Source organism: Bidens hawaiensis, unplaced genomic scaffold, assembly GCF_021521415.1.
Source record: "Bidens hawaiensis isolate Kalapana, Puna unplaced genomic scaffold, B.hawaiensis_p1.1 tig00037231_1, whole genome shotgun sequence".
Classification (NCBI taxonomy): domain Eukaryota; kingdom Viridiplantae; phylum Streptophyta; class Magnoliopsida; order Asterales; family Asteraceae; genus Bidens; species Bidens hawaiensis.
In genome coordinates, this window is record NW_027496495.1 from 56722 (window position 1) to 77034 (window position 20313).

At 40.1% G+C, this 20313-nt stretch overlaps 1 protein-coding gene across 1 annotated transcript; it reads left to right on the top strand.

Annotated features, from left to right (window-relative positions):
* The first annotated feature begins 3381 nt into the window (after positions 1–3381).
* LOC143589120 (RNA demethylase ALKBH9B-like) lies at positions 3382–19417 on the top strand. The gene is made up of 9 exons (XM_077069965.1): positions 3382–3526; positions 4995–5516; positions 5578–5663; positions 5746–6056; positions 6161–6232; positions 9721–9986; positions 13206–13591; positions 15326–15377; positions 19284–19417. The coding sequence occupies exons 1-9, from the start codon at positions 3382–3384 to the stop codon at positions 19415–19417; spliced, it is 1974 nt and encodes a 657-aa protein (XP_076926080.1).
* The last annotated feature ends 896 nt before the right edge of the window (positions 19418–20313 follow it).

Sequence of the window (20313 nt, forward strand, 5' to 3'; positions counted from 1 at the left end):
GACTCTTTAAATTACGTATATTAACTAATTAATTTTATTCGACTAACTGACACGACTATTTATTTATTATTATTAAAGGGGGGGGGGGTTTAAACTATATTATATGAAACTAATAAAATAAACTAATTAATAAAAGACAATTAATGAAACACAAGACAAACAAGTTTGACTGATTCAGATGATGATGAAAAACCACCTATGCTAGAATCCCCAAAGTTTCAATTATCAAATAGTTGGAAAATAATAGATATGGAACTTGGATCGTAATATATACACTTAAATGAAAACCCGAACATGACCCCTGGCCCTTCAAGAAGACACCTATTGAGTTCTAATAAGTTTTAAGACACACTAGTTATATGTATTAAACTTCCTTACGGTTATCTAATTAATTTATGAAAGAGTACATTTAAAGTGAAATCTTACCTTACAACGCGGAAATCAAAGGTAATTTAATGAACTCAATTTACTCGCCAGACAAGGTTAATTAAGCAAATCTTGATGGACTCCTTACGAATAACTAAATCTAGCAATCTTAATCAACAAAGATCTAATAATAACCTATCACCTTACAACTTTCTAGGTTAGTAGCACTCTTTTATTCGTTTGACTAATAATATTATTCCTATGGTTTTATTGCAAGTCAACCACAAACTAGTCAAGAACACACAGTAAATTATTTAACAAAATCCTTTTATATGATAGACAATCACCAAGGATAATGTGGAATAATAAAACTATAACAACCAAAACCAAGTACACTTACGCATCAATCATGTAAAATCAAATAGTTTACTGAATCATAAAACTATAACGAAAAGAAAAATCCAACTAAAATCAAAACATCAACGATGGTTCATCATAAGCGTAACCAGTCTATAAAGTTTAGCCTAGCATCTTAAAATCAAACAAAACACGAGTAGAAATCATGGTGAACATCGGATAAAAATTAGAAACCGAAATATTAAAGATGATAAAACCTGTAATGTCTTCGATCTCTCGTGAGTTAAAACTTCACCGGATGAATTCTAGCCTCCAAAAGCTCCAAAATACGCAATACTGACTTTAATTTTCGACCTTAACAGCTTCTGGTTCATCTCCCATTTAGGGTTAAGGTTAATGATGCTTATATAGTGATTAAGGCTTAAAAACCCGTCCACACGTCAGAATCTTCTAGAAAAAGGGGCTCGTCGCACCACGCGACGAGACAAAGGAGTTTGGCCGCGTTACGCGGCGACACAATATATCCACGTCATGTCACACAACGAGGTTCCTTCTCCTGGTCGCGTGACGCGACCAGGTCCTTCAAGTCCGGTTCATTTTCCGGTTCAACTGGTTCTTCTACTGGTTCATTCTGGTTCAACCCTAATTCGTCCCGGTTCTTTGTTTTAACTCGTTTAAGTTCCTTTTCGACTGTTTATCGCATCCAAGACCTACAAAACTACATTTAGTTAGTGATATATCAATTCTAAGCGAAAATGAATCATAAATCATCAAATATGGTGTAAAATTATAATGGAAAAACATATATAAATAACTGTATATCAATGCAACTCATTACCATTTTAATCTTATTTTTTATTTTATCCTGCCTACAAAACAACACAATGTAATGATTCATTTCATTCTCATGTGGTAATCAAACATCTCATTGGAATGGTAATAACTCATCCCATTCCTTTGTTCATTCAATTTCCACGTTCATTCAATTATTTCGTCCATTCCATTACCTCATCCCAAATAGACCCAAAGGTTTAAAGATAAGCCGATTTAAAACATAAGACTATCTCTAACGCCGTCTGAGCAACCATGCCCGAAGCCACGTTGGAGCCGCCCGAAATCCGGTGCTGCATTGGAGCAGGTCGCCCGATGGTATAGACTTGTGCCCAATGTTGTAAGGACTTGGGTTGCCTCGATTCTTGTGTCGTTTCTTCGTTTTTTTTCTTCTTTTTACCAATGGTGGAGTATTTGAGGTAAAGACAGGGCATGTAAAATGGAAAATAAGGGTAAGACTGTATTGTTCCAATCATCTATCCTGAACAATTGCTTAACGAAGAAGAGGACCTAGAATGTGCCAGGCCTATTCAAAGTTAATAAGTGGTCCAATATTTAATGAATATTTTTTACTTGGTTTGTTAAAGTTGTCAAAGTAAAAGTAAATAAGAAGAAGAAATTCGTGAGTTTACAAACATAATTTAATTACTTATATTAATTATTTAAGCTTTTAATAATATAAATACATTTTTATAATTTAAGTAATTAAATAAAGAAAAAATAGGTGATGAGGTAGCATCTGAGTAGACAGTTAAAGGCACCATTACTATTAAGTAGGGGTGGCAATCTTGATCTATAGGTTAAATGAGTTGTATCAAAATGTATAAGATGAATCAGAATGGTTCAAACTAAAAAAATAAAATGATTGAAACGGGTCAAAACGGGTTGGCATTTCTCGGGGTTTTTTTATGGAACGAGAAAAACGGAGGAAACTTTTTGGTATTTTTACGTTTTTGATTTATATTTCGAGTTATAATTTTTTAATTATTTTTTTTGAAATTTTTGGTGAGGGATTTTGAAGTGGGTTTTGAAATCTCAACCTATTTCGACCCATTTCAAAACCTATCACCAAAAAATTCAAAAAAAATAATTAAAAAATTATAACTCGAAATATAAATCAAAAAACGTAAAAAGTAAAAATACCAAAAAGTTTCCTCTGTTTTTCTCGTTCGATAAAAAAAAAGAAAAAAAACCCCGAGAAATGTCAACTCGTTTTGACCCGTTTCAATCATTTTCTTTTTTTAGTTTGACCAATTCTAACCCATCTTATACATTTTGATACAACACATTCAACTCATGGGTCAAGATTGCCACCCCTACTATTAAGGATTTGAAAGAATTAATAAAAATATGATATGACACTGACTGAGTAGTTAAGGGCGTACAAGGACCTCCTTAGCATTGGTTATAGTCTAACAAGTTTGGTTTTACCTTTTTTTTTTAACAACCAGCTAAAATATGTATATATAAACAGAGTCAAGAGACCCACAATTTCCTACCACCAAAACACCAACTCATCAAAAACACCAAACAAACATTACACGAAACTATAAATGAAACCTCATCCAATTTTCTCACAAAATATTAAGCTTTTTTTTAGCAGATCTTGATGCAAAGAAAACTAGATTTGATTTCCCATAATTAGGTTAGTGCAAGGACCAAATTAGGCCCTGGGTAGAACCAGCCAAGAGTTTGGTCCAACAAAACCCCCGTATTTAAATTTGAAAACATGAACCTTTTCTTTCCTAATTTTTCACTCACCGGTTAATGTCATCTTTACCAACCAACCAGTCAGTGTGTGACTGACCACAAACAATCGGAAGCACCATGATCAAGGGCCGAAATCAATCGCCGGAGAAGCCCCGAACTGCATCGGAGTTTCTCAGCAATTGGCTGCCGTTCCTCACCCAAGACCTCTGCGATCACTGCACCCATCGAATCTCCCATCGCGTTCGATCCCTTAACCCATCGGGTATCTAATCGTTTATTTCAAATTTATTGTTATTGACCATCAACACCCTCCCTCATTCAGTCGATCCCTAGTTTTTCTTTTAGATTCAACTTGTCAAATTTGATTCCCTTACTATGCACTTAATGCTCGTTACTTTTAATATAATTAACCTTTTACACTGCAAGTAGGAACTGATTAAGAAACATTAAACACTAAAAATTCACATTATTATACTTAAAACACTGACATTGGGAAAATCGGTCCAATAACTGTTATAGCACTGATGATATCGACTGCCGTTACACAAATGTTATTGTATGTTTTGTCAGTTGTGATTATAGGCTCTGATGCACGGAAACACGACTAAGGTGCCGTACCAGTCCCGGAAACTCGCCGGGGATGGAAACGCCGACGGGGACGGCAGGAAACTTTTCTTGACCATTTCCTTGAAGTTGGGGACGGTCGTTGACCGTTTCGAAAAATCAAACGGTGTTCCGATACGTTTCCAGAACTTTGGGGCCGATTTTTAAACGTTTCCGGCGGCATATTCCGGAGCCGGAGCTGTAGTATTTGCCGGAAACAAGGAAGAAGAAGAGTATTTGATTGTGAATAGCGGCTGTAACTTCGAATTAGGTTATTTAGGTACTAAGTGATAACTTTCAAATTCAGAGAAACCCTGGAATTAAAAAAATGGGCAATCTTGAGCCAAATCACGTTTTCCGAAAACAAAGGTTCAGAAAGCGAAAATAAAAAAAGGATGGGTGCAGAGACTCAATGGAAGCTGTTCTAACGAATGGAGTTGATTGTCTTACATTGGTAGATAAATCCTTCTATCGAAACTTCAGAAAAGATGAAGGATAAACCTGTATACATAGAAGAATTGATGTGAATCGATTCCATATTGAAGAAAGAATCAAATATTCATTGATCAAAGCAGTTAGATAATTTAACATTTTACCCCTTTAATTTTCAATTGTTTGTATCTAGTCCCCAAACTTATAAGTTTTAACATAAAAAGTTTAAAATTAGTTTGTGTATTTCATATATTTAACCCTCTCTATTATTACTAAGTTTGATTATGATTGATTTTGAAAGACTTATGATTGATTAGCATTGGAAGATATATGAATTCTGAAGTTTACATCAACGTATGAATATATTTTGGGCTTTGTGGTACATTATCTATAATATATTTATTTTTTATATGCATTTATTGCCGTACTGCCGTACCCGTTTCTTGATTTTTTTGAGTTTTGTCGTTTCCCGTTCCCGTACCCGTGCCCGTTTCCCTTTCCCGTACCAGTTTCCGTGCAACGTAGATTATAGGAAGTTTAATTTAGTTGAAATGAAAGATTGACAGTTTAGTTACATTTGTTATGTTTCTTTTATTCATTGTTTGACAGTAGAAGGATTAGTTTTTTAATCTAGTTGAAAGATTTGCAGTTTAATTAAATTTGTTAATTTTCTTTTATTCATTGTTTAACAGTAGAGGATTTGAATGAATATAATGGCAATGAGGATGATCATGATATCAATGACACCGCGTATACAAACTCTTTGGGTAGTTGGAAAGACGGTGCAAACGGGATATCGGAACCAATTGAAAACGATATTAAAACCGAAACAGTTCAATCACCCTCACCCGAACGTGCTAAAACAACATCTAGCTCACGGATGTCGTGGGCTGACATGGCACAGGAGGATTTTGATGCTGAGGAAGAAGAGGAAGGAAAAGGGCAGTTTGATCATTATATTCTTCAAACGGAAGATACACGTGAAATAAAGACCGCAAGGAAGCCAGAACTGTCACGAGAACAAAGGGAACGTATTCGGTTCACGAATGTTAAACGGAAGAAAGATTTTATTTGTTTGGAAAAAGTTAATGGCAAGTTTGTAAATATCCTCAATGGACTTGAACTTCATTGTGACGTGTTTAGTGCGGTCGAGCAAAAAAGGATTGTTGACTTTGTTTATGATCTTCAAGAAAAGGGAAAAAATGGAGAATTAAAAGGTTAGTTATTATAAAAATTAAATTTTAAAGTTTGTATGTTTGTAATTAATTATTTTTGCAGATCGTACATATATGGCTCCCGTTAAGTGGATGAGGGGAAAAGGGCGTGTGACTATTCAATTTGGATGTTGTTACAACTATGCAACAGTAAGTATATAAGTTTTATCATTTCATTACAAACGTAATAAACGATTTGCATGAAAATAATGGATTTTATAATTGATTACAGGATAAACATGGGAACCCACCTGGGATACTTCCAAACGAGTTGGTGGATCCGATCCCGCATCTTTTCAAACTTATTATTAAACGATTGGTGAAGTGGCACGTTCTTCCGCCTACCTGTGTACCTGACAGCTGTATAGTGAATATTTTTGATGAAGGCGATTGCATCCCGCCTCATATTGATAATCATGACTTTCTCAGGCCGTTTTGTACGGTGTCGTTTTTAACCAAGTGCAAGATATTGTTTGGGACTAATTTGAAAATAGATGGGCCCGGGGAGTTTTCTGGTGCTTTTGATATTCCGTTACCGATTGGGCTAGTGTTAACTTTATGTTGACTTGGTTTTGTTTCCATTTTGTTACTTTGATTTGAAGCTAATGTGTATAGATATACTTATTTGTTATGCTATTTTTTTGCAGATCTGTTCTTGTTTTAAATGGAAATGGAGCTAATGTTGCCAAACACTGCGTGCCAGCTGTACCTGCTAGAAGGTTTGTTTTCTTGAAATTATTGATTTTTAATTAGATTTAGGGGGTGTTTGGATGTTTGATTTGGAAGTAATTATATAATATTGATTATTGAATAATCAGGATAAATAGTGTTTATATGTGTGCTTTTGTTGATTTAAGTTTTGATAATCAGATAATATTGTGTTTTAATGCTTCACAAAGTATGATTACCTGAATAAAGTAATAGGTAAAATGACCTAAAAATGACATTTTTAGTGAAAAGGACGTATGTAAGGCCCCGAACCCGGTAGCCCTACTTTAGCGTCGGATTTACTCATAAACACAGTTCTTCAAATCAGAGTTTATTAAAACTTTTCGCGGAATATAAAACATCAATCATTTGTTACAAAACGTTAAACCTTTTCTTTGATACCATAACACAAAACTTTATATTTAAAACATCTTTACTTCTTTCTTCAGATGCCAGCCGTTCAATCCATGCCGTGTGTCATCCTCATGCTAACTCTGTAATCAGCTCACCTGCGTGCATACTAAAAGTCAGCTACGCTGAGTGAGTTCTAGTTAATCAAACAACATACAATACATACACATACATACATATCCGTAGATACATATCCATACTTTACTAGTTACCCTTCTGTTCTACTTACATACTTGCTACCATACATACATACATATCTACAATCACTAACCTCAGTCTACCGAGAGTACGTTCATAGTTCACCGTCTATACCTGTACTCAAGGTCGTGAACACGTACAAAGGTCCGCAGTCCTTACCTATGTTCACCCTTTATGGTACGTGCAAGGACCGCAGTCCTTCCCTATACCATCCTACATCCACAACACGTACAAGGTCCACAGTCCTCCCCTATGTTGCAACCTAAACCATAGCACGTACGAGGTCCGCAGTCCTCCCCTATGCTACCACCATACAACTACAGCACGTATAAGGTCCACAGTCCTTTCCTATGCTGATGCCTATCTATAATACGTATAAGGTCCGCAGTCCTTAACTACGTTGTCGTCTATTATCTGTAACACGTATAAGGCCCACCGTCCCTATCTACGTTTACATATATCATCTACTTTACGTATAAGGCCCGCAGTCCTTAACTACGTTTACATCTATCATTTACTTTACGTATAAGGCCCGCAGTCCTTAACTACGCCATCACCAGCCGAGTCTATGTCCGACAAAAGCTAGAGGGATTTGCCATCCTAACTTACTATGTCGAACGTAGAACTCACATACCATTCGTGTACCTGTATACACCTACTTCACATATACAATAATTACATCATAGCATAAGAACACCCTAGGCGTTCTTTACATCATTCATTTAACAACCATACCTCTTGTCGATACGTGCAATATCCGAAGATCGTTCACGCCCCGACAAGTATTCATTTGTAATGTTCATACATCTTCGATGTATAATATTCGTACCTTTATTTTTGACCTGACAGTACGCGCAATATCCGAAGATCGTTCGCGTACCGACAAGCAACCATTCATATCCATCACATATATCACATATGGCATACACTTATCACTTAGGATAAATGTATTAACAACACATCGAGTATGCACACAGCCCCGAAAACATAACACATAAATGGGGCTAGAAACTCACCTGAATACTGTTACGCTCTCCGTTAATAGTTATTCCCCTCTTGAGCTGTGCACGGCTAACTGTATAATATTTACACGTATCAATTAGCTACTACTACTTATGTTGCGTTTCTATCTTTATATGACCCACAACGAACGGGGGTCCGGGGGCAGCGCCCCTGGCAGCGGGGTTCTAGGGGCGGCAGCCCCTAGCGAGGTCCAAGGGGCAGAGCCCCTGGCTGGGGTTAAGCTGCCAGGTCAGCTTGGAAAAATTTTATTTTCGATAACTGCCTTAACACATTTTCCATTAGGTTTTTAATTTATTTTATAAACGAACTTCGCTTCAGGCGAAGTTAAACCTTAGGCGAACTTGGCTTCAGGCGAAGTTAAACCTTAGGCGAACTTGGCTTCAGGCGAAGTTAAACCTTAGGCGAACTTGGCTTCAGGCGAAGTTATACCTTAGGCGAACTTGGCTTCAGGCGAAGTTAAACCTTAGGCGAACTTGGCTTCAGGCGAAGTTAAACCTTAGGCGAACTTGGCTTCAGGCGAAGTTAAACCTTAGGCGAACTTGGCTTCAGGCGAAGTTATACCTTAGGCGAACTTGGCCGTAGGCGAAGTTATCCTTAGGCGAAGTTACGCTTGAAGGCGAAGTTACGCTTGAAGGCGAAGTTCATCAGGCGAACTTAATCTTGCAGGCGAAGTTATCGCGCTGCAGATCTGTTTGCCCATAAATCCTTCGTTTCTTAGCCAAATAACTCGATTTTGGTACCCACGGAACCGTATGATCGGCGCCTACAAACCCCAACCATCAAATCGGCCTAAAATCGACGTTTTAGGGGTCCGATTTGGGCAGTTGGGTTTCGGGTCCGGTTAACCCATCCAATCCTAACCATTTTCAGTAATAATAGCTTTGTTAGATTAGTTCTTACCTTACCAACTCAGATCTATCAACAAATCTCGGGTCTCGGCTTCGAATCTAGATCGGTTAGAATGTGTGTGTTTTGAGGGTGTAAGGAGTGTGTGTTAGGGAGTTTGGTGAGAAATGAGATATTTTGGGATTTTGGGGGTATTTATATCCCTGAAATCCCATTCTCATTTAACCTATCTCAATTAACCCAAGTCCATAACCCACTTCCATTACCCGACACTAGCCCGACCCATACCAACTCCTATTCTTTTATTTATTTCCTGATAACCCGAGTAAACTTCCCATCTATTAATAAGTAATATAATTAATATTACCTTTGAAATTTCGGGATGTTACAACGTATTTTTTTTAAATGAAACTGAAGTCTCAATTCACAGTTAAAATGAGTTTATTTTGACCTAAAGTCGTAATAATCAATTCTAAAACCCAAATCGAAACACCCCTTTATCAGTGTACGTTTTCTCTATTTTTCAAGTTAAGTTAATCACTTGGATGGTCCATGCGGTTTGCTCACATTGCAAGTTTGGTTGGTTTTAAGTTTTTGAGAAATTACATGTATGCTTTATATTTTCTAAAGCTAACACAGATGGTTCTTGGAATGGGTGTGCGGTAGTTTATTTAGTTAAGTGCCTTAATGCTAATAGATCAAAAAAATATAATAAAAAGATTAAAAAAGAGATCGGGGTCTCACATTTTTTTTTTGTTTTTTGATAGTAAGGGCATTTTAGTCATTTCACAGCACTTAACCAGAAACGGTATCTCTCATTCATTTCAAGGACCATTCGTGTTATCTTATGAAACAGTTGGGACTATACGCGTACTTTTTCAAACTGACGGACCAAACTTACAATTTGGACAAACTACAAGGACCATCCGAGTAATCAACTTTTTCAAGTTTTACAACAAATGGTCAATTATACAAAAAGGGTTGATTTGGCTTTTGATCTCTTTATATGTCTTTGTATTAGGATTTCAATCACATTTAGAAAAATGGATGAATCCAAACACCCAGTCGGGTTTGTTCCTGAGCCTGATTTACAAGGACTCAAGCCACTTGTGTATGAATCAGACAAACCCAAAGGCGGTTCAAATCCATACAAAGCGGGTCATCCTTCAAATAGGCATGTTACTAGACGAGATGATGTAAAAGACGGGTCACAACGAGGGTATTTGCAGCCTCGGTTTTACGGTCAAACCAGACAGCAAGGTTCTGGTTCTGCATATAGATGGAAAGGTAGGTCAGAATATTGATATCGGCTTGCAACAGTTGAAAGTTAAAATGATTGAGTTAGCCGTGTATATTAAAAACAAAACGTGACGATACATGGACATGAATGTTTCTTTGTACTTATTATTGTTCTATTTGTTTATCATATCAAGAAAGCTACACCAAGAATATTGTGTATGAACTTCATGAAAATTCACATGTTGGACAAGTTTTCCCAATGATGGTAAGTTAATTTGTATATGTTTTAGTTTGTTTATTGTTTAGTTTTAACTGTTTATTTTAGAACTTTCGATACTTCATACATGTATTACTGGATTTCAGGTCACAGATGTTAAAATGCATAATTTGGACCTGTGGTGACATGGTATGAAGACCCGGGATGTCCAGCACGCGAAATAAGACAAAGTATGAAGTTTTCTGATGACACGGCCCATCGCGATACGCGATGGGCTTGGCTGAAGGCCCATAGCGTATCGCTATGGGTTTAAAATGTGCGTTGACTTTCCTGGTCCATCGCGATACGCGATGGACCATTGAAGACCCCATTGCGTATCGCGATGGGGTGCTCAGACGGGAAATTTAGGATTAAATAATATTCTTCATCATAAACAACCCTAACTCCATTTTGACGAACCAAAGGCGATTCCAGCAGCTCCAAGAGGCGATTTCCATCATCATAGCTTGTGCCAAGACCCTCCGCATGATTCATGTCACCCGTATCGAAGATTTGATGATGTCTAGGCTCGGCTAATCTCCTAGAATCGCACCCGGGATGTATAGTTGTAACCTTTACAGTTTTTCTCATGTGATTAAGAACACTTGTGTATTATTATTTATGATTGATATATGATTATTGATGTTTAGTATTTCTGTGTGTTCGGTTGGTTTAGGTTTACGTTGGTCCGAACGATCTGTTACCAGTTGCTAGATAATTAGTCATATAACTGTTTGGTTAGATTGAATACGATAAAACATACAATTGCCCTTAACTGAGTCACACTGGCAAGGACTGTTTGATAACCATTGTCGTGTTTAAAGTAATTGTTGATGTCTAAGGTTTTGTCTGATTGATCAGTTTTCAGTTAATCGTTAATATTTAATCTGTTAGGTTGCATGAGATAACTGTTGGTTGCTTACTTGAATTCTCGGGTGTGATTTGTTTGTTAACTGCTTAATATTCGTTTACTTGTTCGTTGCTTAGTTCTTTAAATTCAAACTATTGCTTGTGTGATCAGCACTAAAAAATCATTCACTTCAGAATTAGAAATCTGTTACACGAATACATTGACCACATACTCCTTGTGATACGATACCTTACTTGCTCTAACTATTTAGAATAATTAGGTTTTTGATTGACTCAAACGACGTTCATCAAAATGGCGCCGTTGCCGGGGAGTTAGTGCGCTTAGTGTTTTTCATGTTATTTGATTTTTGTGTTTAATTTTAATTTTTGTTTTCAATTTTTAGTTTAAATTTTACTTTTCTGTATTTTACGCGGGTTGTGTTAGTTGTGCAGATTACAGGTTTATGCACACCCGCCATTCGGGTCGACAGTCTCCGTTAATTTACGAGCCCGAAATAGAGAGGTTAGCTCGGCAGAACCGAGTTCAGAACAGAAATTCAGAGATGGAAGACCAGAACCAGAACCAGAACCAGAACCAACACGGAAACCAGAACCAGAACAATAACCAAAACCAAGACCCACTCTCACAAACCAACGCTTTTCACCCGGCCAACATACCTGACCTACCAGTTTTCAATAACCAAAATGACCAAAATCACTCAGCTCGTGCTTCCAGAACCCGAAACCAAAACCCAAGACGAAACCAAAACCTCAACTTTGACCGAGCCGGACCATCCGCTCCAAATAATAACCCCAACCGCCGAGTTCGGATAAATCTCGATGATTTTCAAACGAGTGTTCCGACAGAAGAGGAAAACGAAGGGGAATATAATAATGGAAACGAAAGTTTGAATATCGATGATGAGGTAGACAGATGGATTAGAAATAACCGGCAGTTGAGCCCGGGAACGCAGGTTTTGAGCAGGAAGATGTGGGTTATGGTAATCAGGGTGAAGAGGTAGAAGAGCCGGTTAATCGAAGACAGGCTGAACCAGTTAACAGAAATGGAAGGTGTCGAGACAGGGTGAATCGGGCGGAACGACCCGAAAGAGTTCGTGGCATTCAGGTTAACCGGGGCAGTATGGGAAACCCCGGGGGGCTTAGGAGGAATTATATGGCTCCGGTTCACGGTGTTAACAGTCGGTTCAGACCGGCTATCTCGGACGGAGCATCCCCGTTGGTCCCACAGGAACGAGTGCAGGGACAACAAACTTTCAAGTCCCGGCCATCTTACATTAACATCGTTCCTCATTTCCACGGGTTGGCTTCGGAAGACCCGTATTCGTACTTGACCGATTTTTCGGCTATTTGCGGGTCTATTGGTGATGGTACATTTGATCAGGATGAAGTCCGGTTGCGATTATTCCAGTTTTCTCTAAAAGATAAAGCAAAACTCTAGTTTAATTCACTACCGATGCACAGTATCAGAAATTGGGCCGAGATGCAGCAGGTGTTTTTAAACGAGTTTTATTCACAGTCGAAGACTACCGAGGCCCGTTCAGACATTCGTAACTTTTCACAGTTATCCGGTGAGTTATTTCATGAAGCCTTTACCAGGTATAAAGACATGATCAGGAAATGCCCACATCACCAAATCGAACTGTGGGAACTGGTAAAGTGTTTGTTGATGGGTTGACATACGAGGACCGAAAGCATCTTAAGGCCTCGTGTAATGGTCTGTTGTTTGAGGAAGATGATTGGGATTTTCTAGAGTTTAAGTGTGAGGATTCGAAATCTGAAGCAACAGCTGAAAGACGAAGACGGGGTAATCATCAAGGTCAGTTAAGTCAGTTGCGAGTGAGTCTAAAAGAATTACTGAGTTGGAACGTGAACTGGCTGAGTTGAAAAAGGGTAAGAAAAGAGAGGTCGGGAAAGTTAGTGTTAAATTCCCGGTTTGTGAAGATTGTGGTGAAATCGGGCATAAGGCAGAAAATTTCCCCGAGTATTATGATGATGTGGAGGATGACACCGAGGAAGTTAATTATGCTTACGGGGATTCCAAAGGCCAAGGGTTCAATTCGAACACATATCACCCGGGCCTGAGGAATCACCCGAACTTTCGTTACGGGAACACGTCTTCTTAGTTGAACCCGAACTTTCAGGGACGAGCCAGATTAGATCGCAGGGTAATTACCGCCAGAGCGGTTATCAGCAGGGTTCGAGTAATCAGAATCGGGGATATAATAGAGACAGTAACCGGGGTGGTAATTCTTCGGGTAATCAGGATCAGCAGAGAGGGTCTTCGGGGAATTCAGATGAGTCGGTGCACTCAAAGTTGGATGCGTTGTTGAAAGTCATGACTGATCATAAAACCGAGATGAAGCAACAGTTCGAGTTACGAGATAAGTCGCCAGAGGCAATGATGAAGCAGATCGGTCAGCTCGCTTCAGATGTCGCAAAGTTACAGAAGAACACGAGCCAACTCCCGAGCGACAACACAGTAAACCCGAACCACTACAGTTCCGGTTCGAAAAAGCACGTCAACCAGGTAAGTATTTTACGTAGTGGTAAAAAGTATGATAATAAAGTCGGGGTTCCACCACCATTGGTTGAGGGGGTGATGGAAGAAATTGATGAATATCTCGTCAGTGATGACGAGCCGGAACCGATTAAACTAAATGAATCTAATAAAAGTGAAACTAAAAATAACAAACCGATTCCGAAGGATGACACCAACAACTCTAAGGATAAGGAAAAGGTGAAAACCGTTCCATATACCGATGCTTTGTTGTCGCCATCAAAGGCGAAGATAGCATCAAAACGAGGCCCACAACAAGAAGAAATGTGGGAAACGTTTAAACAAGTTAAAATTAAAATTCCACTTTTAGATGCCGTAAAATAAATTCCCGCCTATGCTAAGTACTTGAAAGAGCTGCGCACACAGAAAACGAGTCATAAGATTCCTAAACAGATTGATTTTACCGATAATGTGAGTGCCATTCTTTCGGGTTCGCTTCCACCGAAGCTACAAGATCCGGGAACGCCCATTATACCCATTCAAGTGGGTGATTTTAAAATGACTTGGGCGCTTCTAGATCTTGGTGCTAGCATCAGTATTCTCCCGGGAAGTCTATACGATCAGTATGACTTTGGCCCACTTCGTGCGGCTGCCACCACGGTTGTTTTGGCTGACCAGACACCGAAACTTCCCCGAGGAATACTGACAGATGTTATTGTTAAGGTGGAAGACTTTTATTTTCCAGTTGACTTTTTGGTCCCCGATTATGTTTCGGGTGAAAGGACCAAACAGCCTACGGTTATCCTCGATAGACCATTTTTGGCTACTACAAATGCCAACAATAATTGCAGAAATGGTACTGTTGATATGGCATTCGGTAACCGTAAGCTGAGAATTAATGTTTCTACACGTGGAAATAATTCTCCGGTTGATGACGAGTGCTTCATGGCTGATGTCATTGACGAGTGCATCCCGCTATACGACTCTATCGTCAGTTCGGATGGCACAGCGCAGACGTGTTTTTTGTTTGACAGGTTACAGGTGGAAACAGAAAAGTTGCTGGAAGTGAAAGAAAAACAAATGGAGATCGCAGCTGTGCGAGGAGACCGTCCACCATGGTCAGTTCAGGTGGAACCGCTTCCCGAGAAGATTGATACCGGGTTAAAACCATCAATGCTAGAAGCACCGAAAGTCGAGCTGAAAGAGCTCCCAAAGCATTTAAAATATGCTTTTCTTGGTAAGAATAATATATTGCCTGTTATTATAGCTTCTAACTTATCTGTTGAACAGGAAAATGCTTTGATGGCGGTGCTGGTTGAGCATAAGGAAGCAATAGGGTGGACGCTAGCGGATTTGAAGGGAATCAGTCCCTCAATTGTGATGCACAAAATTTTAACAGATCCGGCTGTAAAACCCGCATACGATGCTCAGCGGAGGTTGAACCCAAACATGAGGGAAGTGGTGAAGAAAGAAGTGCTGAAATGGTTGGATGCTGGGATTATTTTTGCTATCTCAGAGAGCACGTGGGTGAGCCCGAAACGGACAGTACCGAAAAAGGCGGGCATCCAAGTCATCAAGGATGACTAAGGTAACGAGGTCGCCACCAGGCCGGTAACCGGGTGGCGCATTTGTATTGATTATCGAAAACTGAATGCGGAAACATCGAAAGATCACTTTCCGCTTCCGTTTATCGATCAAATTGTTGAAAATCTATATGGTAAAAATTTTTATTGTTTTTTAGATGGGTATTCCGGGTATAACCAGATAGCTATTCATCCTGAGGATCAAGAGAAGACCACGTCTACGTGCCCGTATGGTACATTCGCATTTAGCCGAATGCCATTCGGGTTATGTAACGCCCCCGCCACCTTTCAGAGGTGCATGATGAGTATCTTTTCAGATATGGTGGGGGAGTCTTTGGAAATTTTCATGGAAGATTTTTCGATTTTCGGAACATCTTTCGAGTCATGTTTAAACCAACTCGAAAGAGTTTTGAAAGATGTGTCGAAATGAACTTGGTTCTTAGTTGGGAAAAGAGCCATTTTATGGTCCAAGAGGGAATTATATTGGGCCATGCTGTTTCGAGTCGTGGGATCGAGGTGGATCGGGCTAAGGTCCAAGTCATTTCTACTCTACCTTATCCCACCAATTCAAAGGCATTAGATCGTTTCTGGGGCATGCCGGATTTTATAGACGGTTTATTAAGGGTTTTAGTGACATTACCAAACCCTTATGTAATTTGTTGCTTAAGAATTCCCCGTTTGATTTTAACGATGAATGTGCTAAGGCATTTGACATTCTGAAATTGAAATTAGTTGAAGCCCCGATCTTGCAATCACCCGATTGGAGTTTACCTTTTGAAATAATGTGTGATGCAAGTGATTATGCGGTCGGGGCTGTTTTGGGTCAACTGGTTGACAAGAAACCCGTTGCTATATACTATGCAAGTAAAACCCTCTCGGATGCTCAATTGAATTATACCACAACCGAGAAGGAGTTACTAGTAGTAGTATATGCTCTAGATAACTTCCGGTCTTATATTTGGGGTAATAGAGTTATTATATATTCTGACCATTCTGCTGTCAGGTACCTCATGGACAAAAAGGATGCAAAACCGAGGCTTATCAGATGGGTTTTGCTGTTGCAGGAATTTGATCTAGAGATTCGGGACAAGAAAGGGAGTGAAAATGTTGTTGTAGATCACATGTCCCGAATTATGGTGGAAAATGAGGACACAAATAGGCCCATTAACGAGTCCTTCCCGGATGAGCATATTCCGGCAGTTTCACAAAATCCCTGGTTTGCTCATATTGTTACTTTTAAAGTTGCAGGTGATTTAACAGAGCATTGGCTGAGGAGAAAGAAGAAACAGTTGATGTCCCAAGATAAACAGTACATTTGGGACGATCCATATTTGTTTAAAATCGGTGCAGATCAGATGATCAGACGATGCATACCCGAGGAGGATGTCAGAGCGGTGTTGGAACACGCACATTCGTCTGCGTGTGGTGGTCATTTTAGTGGCCAGAAAACTGCTCGAAAAGTTTTAACGAGTGGTTTCTTTTGGCCATCCTTGTTTAAGGATGCTCACGAGTTTGCGACACACTGTTTAAAGTGTCAACAACTCGGGAGTATTTCTAAAAGGGACGAGAAGCCCTTGAACCCGATCCTTGTTTTCGAAATTTTTGATGTTTGGGGGATCGATTTCATGGGCCCGTTTCCTAATTCGCACGGTAATCTGTATAACCTAGTGGCCGTTGATTATGTGTCTAAATGGGTCGAGGCAATAGCCACTAGGACAAATGATCATACAGTCATTTGCAATTTCGTTCAAAGTAATATTTTCTCGAGATTTGGAGTCCCCCGAACTATCATAAGTGATGGGGGATCTCATTTTAAGAATTTTAAATTCGGGAAATTGCTTAAACGATACGGTGTTGACCATAGAATAGCAACTCCTTACCATCCACAAACGAGTGGACAAGTAGAGGTTTCTAATAGGCAAATTAAACAAATTTTGCAGAAAAAACGTTCGGGCGGACCGAAAAGATTGGTCAACTAAGTTGTTTGATGCTCTATAGGCCTACCGAACTGCTTATAAAACGCCAGTTGGAACCACTCCTTATAGACTTGTGTATGGAAAGGATTGCCATTTACCAGTTGAAATTGCACAAAGAGCGTTTTGGGCTACTAAACAGGTTAATATGGATTATGATGATGCAGGTAAAGCGAGGAAAATGGCTTTGTGCAAGATCGAGATTTTGAGAGACAAGGCATACGATTGCGCGTCCTCTTACAAGGCAAAGATGAAGAAAGTTCATGATGCTAATATCCGGTTGAAGAATTTTGAAGTTGGTCAACGAGTGTGGTTGTACAACACGAGAATGAAACTCTTCCCGGGAAAGTTAAGAAGTAAGTGGACGGGCCCGTACTCGATTGTAAGAGTCGGGAATCATGGTCAGTACGAGATTGAAGATTTTGATGATCATTTGAGACAAGTGGTAAATGCCTATAGACTGAAGCCATAGTTGGAGATGAAGGACATACATGAGCTGGATGAGGAATCGGTGAATTTCGTTGTGACTTCACCTGTTTATGAAGATAATTGAATTCGAAGCATTGTCGAGCTGTAGAATTTAAATTCAGCGCTTACGGGAGGTAACCCGGGGTCTGTAAGTGTCTTTCCAGTTTGTTTTATTTTTATTGAGTCCTGTACTTAGTGTCGTCTCGAGTTTTGTGCAGTAAACTCCAAGTGTGGGGAAGTTCGTTGAAGAATGGAAAATAGAGAAGTTTGGTAAGCATTGTTTAAGCACAAGTCGTTCCAGGTATGTAAAGGTATTTTGAGTTTTTTACGTGTCTAGGATGATGTCGGGATGCCAAAAAGCTTCAGTTAACAAAATTTTGATTCTGTCAGAGAACCCATCGCGGTACGCGATGGGATTCTTAAAGCCTCCATCGCGTATCGCGATGGAGGGTGGCATCCTGGCAGGTGATGTCATCGCGATACGCGATGACGTCACAAAACACCTTATCGCGTATCGCTATGGTGTGCAAACCCTAATTTTCCCCTTTTGGGCGGCGATACGCGATAGATGCCCCGTTGACCCATTGCGTATCGCTATGGGTCATGGAGCTCCGAATTTAATTGTTATTTAAACGTTTCTTCTTCTTCTTTTTTCCTTCTTCTTCTTCTTCTTCTTCTTCGTCTTCTTCTTCTTCTTTTCTTCTTCTCCTTCCCGTCGTCCTCTGTTCCGGCGACCTTTCGCCCACCCTCGCCGTCCAACCACCACTATCACCACAATCACCCACCACCACTACTACCCTAATCCATCCTCGCCGTCCACCGTCCTCCTCCCATCCTATTATCAACACCTCAGTCACACCACCATCACTACTGTCCTCACCGTCCACCCTACTCACCATCACTATCACCAAAAACCACCGTCGCCACTGCCGTACATCACCACTACCACCATCTCTGTCCACTGTGGTTATCATTCTGGTTTCATTGTCCAGTTACGTTTGCGTATTTAGGTTATACCCGACTTTGATGTACGTGCTTATAATTATTTTATGTCCGAATTTTATGTGCTTTGTTGCGGGTGGATATTATCTGGAGTTTTGTTATCGGGTTATTACTGGGTTGATTTGGGTTTGATATGCGGGTTGTCGGGTTGTCCGGGTTGATTGTTCAGTTGATTGATTAAGATTGTTCAATGTGATGAGTCGGGTTTTTGGATGTTCACACTTAAAAATCATTATTTTGTTTTAAATTAATGATCGTGTTGGTTTGTTATTAAACAATATATGTTAACGTATTTTTAAAAATACTTTATTAATACTTTAAAACCCGAATCCACACATCTTTCTTTTGCTATGCACGTTTTTCGAGACAGTTTGTCAGTATGTGTGTTAGCTAGTTCGAGTCAGTTAGTTTGTTTTGTTTTCTTTGATTGCGTGTGATTAATCGAGTCATGATTGAGTCTCGGGGCCGCCTTGATAGTTTCAAGTAATTGATTACCCGCCCGTACTAAATCCCCATTTGGGCGGGATAATCTGGTTTAGAAATGCGCAAAGGGTGTCCCCGAATTGTTTCGTCTTTATTTATTTTTTTTATTATTTTAATATTATGTTACTAAGTGGGACAACCGCGACCGAAATGCTATCCGGTTGTCGCCACATTGACCGTTGACATATCTAATTTGTATGTTTGATTTTGCAGATATGTCTGATGCACTAGAGTCCTCGCACACCCGGCGCAAGAGACAGAGGACTGGGCCCCGTACCATACGGTATGATGGTGACGAGGTGCCGATTATTGCTGGAGTTGAGAGTGCAGATATTATGGGTGATTGACGCCGCACGCCGCATCAGGTCCTCCGATTTGGGATTACGTCCGAGGAGTACGCCAGGTACATGCGGATTAGAGGTATGCAGCTCTTACGCGTGCGGACGTTTAATTGGGATTTATTAGGTACTATGGAGGCGGATACCACACTCCAGGGATTGATGTCAGATCGGTGGCGGAGAGTACTCGAGTGTGATGCGAGTTCATATGTCGAGCTCACACGCGAGTTCTACTCGACATTCTCATACACGGCTCCCGATTTCGACGAGCCGCATGCCGTGTCGTTCTCACTTGGACGACATGTGTATGAGATGTCGGTCCCTGATTTTGCTGTTGCGACGAGCTTCTACACTCAGGAGTATGTTCGATCTCCTAAGTTCTTACAGAGCTTTCGCGGTTATACGCAGCATCAGCAGGCGGCTCGGCAGTTTTGGCTCACTGAGCCTGATCTGGCTCAGTTTGGGGGGCAGATCGCGGAAGGGGCCCATTCGAGTTCTGTGGTGGCATCTACTATCAGGGACCCCTTTCACCGATACCTACACCGCATTGTTTCTTACACTATCGTTGGCCGTCATTCGGGCAGCGATAAGTGTAACAACCTAGATTTGTTGTGCCTCCTGTCCGTGATCACTAGCAGGGAGGCCAACATCGCGATGCTGTTCCTTACATCTTTTGCAGTTAGCATTGGGGCCGTATATTACCAGGATTGTAGAAAGTTTGGGCGTATTTGACAGATATCCGATAGAGTACTTCACTCTGGGCCCGGCTACAGAGCCGTTTGCGTTGGCAGATACTCAGAGGATCGGGATCTGTACTTATGACGATCCACCGGTGCTCATCCCGGTCTGACAGGGACCGCAGGTACGACCACCACAGGGTACTGCAGCTGACGTGGCCTTGCAGC

What these genes read in the sequence shown, in the direction of transcription:
- LOC143589120 (XM_077069965.1), top strand. Translation starts at nt 3,382, where the DNA reads ATGATCAAGGGCCGAAATCAATCGCCGGAGAAGCCCCGAACTGCATCG. An exon ending in GATATTCCGTTACCGATTGG is followed by an intron (nt 6,057 to 6,160) that starts GCTAGTGTTAAC and finishes ATTTTTTTGCAG; the next exon opens with ATCTGTTCTTGTTTTAAATG. An exon ending in TTCTGCATATAGATGGAAAG is followed by an intron (nt 9,987 to 13,205) that starts GTAGGTCAGAAT and finishes CCGAACTTTCAG; the next exon opens with GGACGAGCCAGATTAGATCG.